At 51.1% G+C, this 2,708-nt stretch overlaps 1 protein-coding gene across 1 annotated transcript in view; it reads left to right on the top strand.

Moving 5' to 3' along the window:
• Positions 1 to 1,393: 1,393 nt before the first annotated feature.
• Positions 1,394 to 2,708, top strand: part of IL12RB1 (interleukin 12 receptor, beta 1) — a 39,644-nt gene continuing 38,329 nt past the window's right edge. Inside the window, exon 1 of the mRNA XM_011991246.1 lies at positions 1,394 to 1,627. Coding sequence (XP_011846636.1) covers positions 1,414 to 1,627 — 214 coding nt within the window. The 5' untranslated portion in view covers positions 1,394 to 1,413. The remainder of the gene's footprint in view (positions 1,628 to 2,708) is intronic.

Genomic DNA, 2,708 nt, shown 5'->3' with positions numbered 1-2,708 from the left:
TTTTTTTTGAGACATAGTCTTACTCTGTTGCCCAGGCTGGAGTGCAGTGGTGCGATCTCAGCTCACTGCAACCTCCACCTCCTATGTTCAAGTGATTCTCCTGCCTCAGCCTCCTGAGTAGCTGGGATTACAGGTGCCCGCCACCACACCTGGCTAATTATTGTATTTTTAGTAGAGACAGGGTTTCACCATGTTGGTCAGGATGCTCTAGATCCCCTGACCTCGTGATCCACCCACCTCGGCCTCTTCTGCCTCCTGGAATTACAGGCATGAGCCACTGCGTCTGGCCTTTTTATTTTTTATAGAGGTGGGGTCTTGCCATGTTGTTCTGGCTAGTCCCAAACTCCTGGGTTCAAGTGATACTCCCACCTCAACCTCTCGAAGTGCTGGGATTAGAGGGGCGAGTCCAGGTGCACAAAACTGGAGCTTGGCATATGGGGAGGTGGGCATTTTGGGGGACCAGCAGCCAGCATGCTGCAAGCTCTTTGTAACAATTTGTTAGAAGGATGAACTCAGGCCATCCAAGAACACTGCCCTCCTTCAGCTCTTCAGTCTCAGACTCAGAAGTTGGCGAGCCACTCGGTGCGGTGGCTCACGCCTGTGATCCCAGCGCTTTGGGAGGCCAAGACGGATGGATCATTTGAACCCAGGAGTTTGAGACCAGCCTGGGCAACATGGCAAAACCCCCTCTCTAAAAAAAAAAAAAAAAAAAATGCAAAAATTAGCTGGGCATGGTGGTGCATGCCTGTAGTCCCAGTTCCTGGGGAGGCTGAGGTAGGAGGATGGCCTGAGCCTGGGGAGGTTGATGTTGCAGTGAGCCGTGATTGGGCCACTGCATTCCAGCCTGGGTCACAGATCAAGACCCTATCTCAAAAGAAGGAAAAAAAGAATTTGGCAGCCGGGCACGGTAGCTCACGCCTGTCATCCCAGCACTTTGGGAGGCTGAGGCAGGAGGATCACTTGGGGTCAGGAGTTAGAGACCAGCCTGGCCAGCATGGTGAAACCCCATCTCTACCAAAAATACAAAATTTAACCGGGTGTTGTGCCAGTTGCCTGTAATTCCAGCTACTCGGGAGGCTGAGGCAGGAGAATCGTTTGAACCCGGGAAGTGGAAGTTGCAGTGAGTGGAGATCATGCCACCACACTCCAGCCTGGGTGACAGAGCAGGGCTGCATCTCAAAAAAAAAAAAAAAAAAAAAAATCGGCTAGAGAGGGCCAGGGACCTGGTCAAGTGCATGGAACTACAGGTGGCCCATGGGGCTGGCATCTGGGTGTTCAGTTCAGGTCTGGGGCCAGCAGGGCAGAACCCCTAGAACCCTGACTTGCTCCAAAGGTGAGTCTGTGGCCACCACCATCACCACCACCACGGAGCTGACTTCCTGGGTTTCTCTTTCGCTTTGACTTGCACTAGGGATGGGCTGTGACAGTCACTTTTTTTTTTTTTTTTTTTTTGGTCTTTTTCCCTTGTTCAGCTTCAATGTGTTCCGGAGTGGGGACGGGGTGGCTGAACCTCGCAGGTGGCAGAGAGGCTCCCCTGGGGCTGTGGGGCTCTGCGTGGATCCAATGGGGCCGCTGGTGACCTGGGTGGTCCCCCTCCTCCTCCTCTTCCTGCGATCCAGGCAGGGTGGTGAGTCCCCCGACCCTGGCATGGCAGCTCGTCTTGCCGGGGGGAGGCACGTGTATGTGTGGAGAGCTGTGGGCCTGCTATGTGGGTTGGTTTCATCTCTCTGTGCCTCAGTCTTTCCTGCTGTCAAATGGGAGATGGGCAGTCATGGCTTCTGGGATCGAACTTAGACATCTTTCCTCCGATCTTGATTTTTCTCTTCTGTGAAATGCACTAAATCTTTTCCACCACCTCCCTGAGTTCAGTGAGAAAAAAAACTAAGGAAGGAATGAATGAAAAGCAAGTATGTATCTAATAGGTATACATGGTATAGTATCTTATGTATGTAGTTTACAATAGATAGACATACATAATATAATGTATACAGTTGTCTCCGTATTTATGGGGCAATGGTTCCAGGACCCTCTGCAGATACCAAAATCCAAGGATGCTTAAGTTCCTGATATAAAATGGTGAAGTATTTGCATATAACCTATGCACATCCTTCCATATACCCTTTTTATTTATTTATTGAGATAGGGTCTCACTCTGTTGCCCAGGCTGGAGTGCAGTGACCTGATCATAGCTCACTGCATCCTTGACCACCTGGGCTCAAGTGATCCTCCTGCCTTAGCTCCTTGAGCAACTGGAACTGCAGGCGCACACTACCATGCCAGGTTAATTTTTTTGGCGCATACTTTTTACAGAGACAGGGTCCCAGTGGCTGAAGGAGGTTGCTGCCTCCTGGGGAAATGTTATAAATTATTGCCCCAACAGCTAGTGGGCCAAGTGTGCTTGCCTGGGCCAGCCCTGGCATGCCTCTCCTTGCCATGCACCCTCTACTGTCTCTCCCCATGCTGGCTTCAGACACTGGTGCCACCCCAGGCACACCCCCACTTCTCTCTGCCCTCCAGACTGTTGGTCTTACTGTTCTTTCCTGCTGGGGGGACCTCCTGAGAGCATCTTCCAAATATGCATCTCAACCTCTGAGGACTAAAGGGCGGTGGATGAATGGATGGACAGGTGGATGGGTGGTTAAATGATGGATGGATGAATTAATAAATACATGGATGGATGGATGGATGGATGGATGGATGGATGGATG

The sequence above is a fragment of the Mandrillus leucophaeus genome, unplaced genomic scaffold, assembly GCF_000951045.1.
Source record: "Mandrillus leucophaeus isolate KB7577 unplaced genomic scaffold, Mleu.le_1.0 Scaffold11, whole genome shotgun sequence".
Classification (NCBI taxonomy): Eukaryota; Metazoa; Chordata; class Mammalia; order Primates; family Cercopithecidae; genus Mandrillus; species Mandrillus leucophaeus.
The sequence above is the reverse complement of the archived record's forward strand: the minus strand, read 5'-3'. Positions and strand labels throughout refer to the sequence as shown.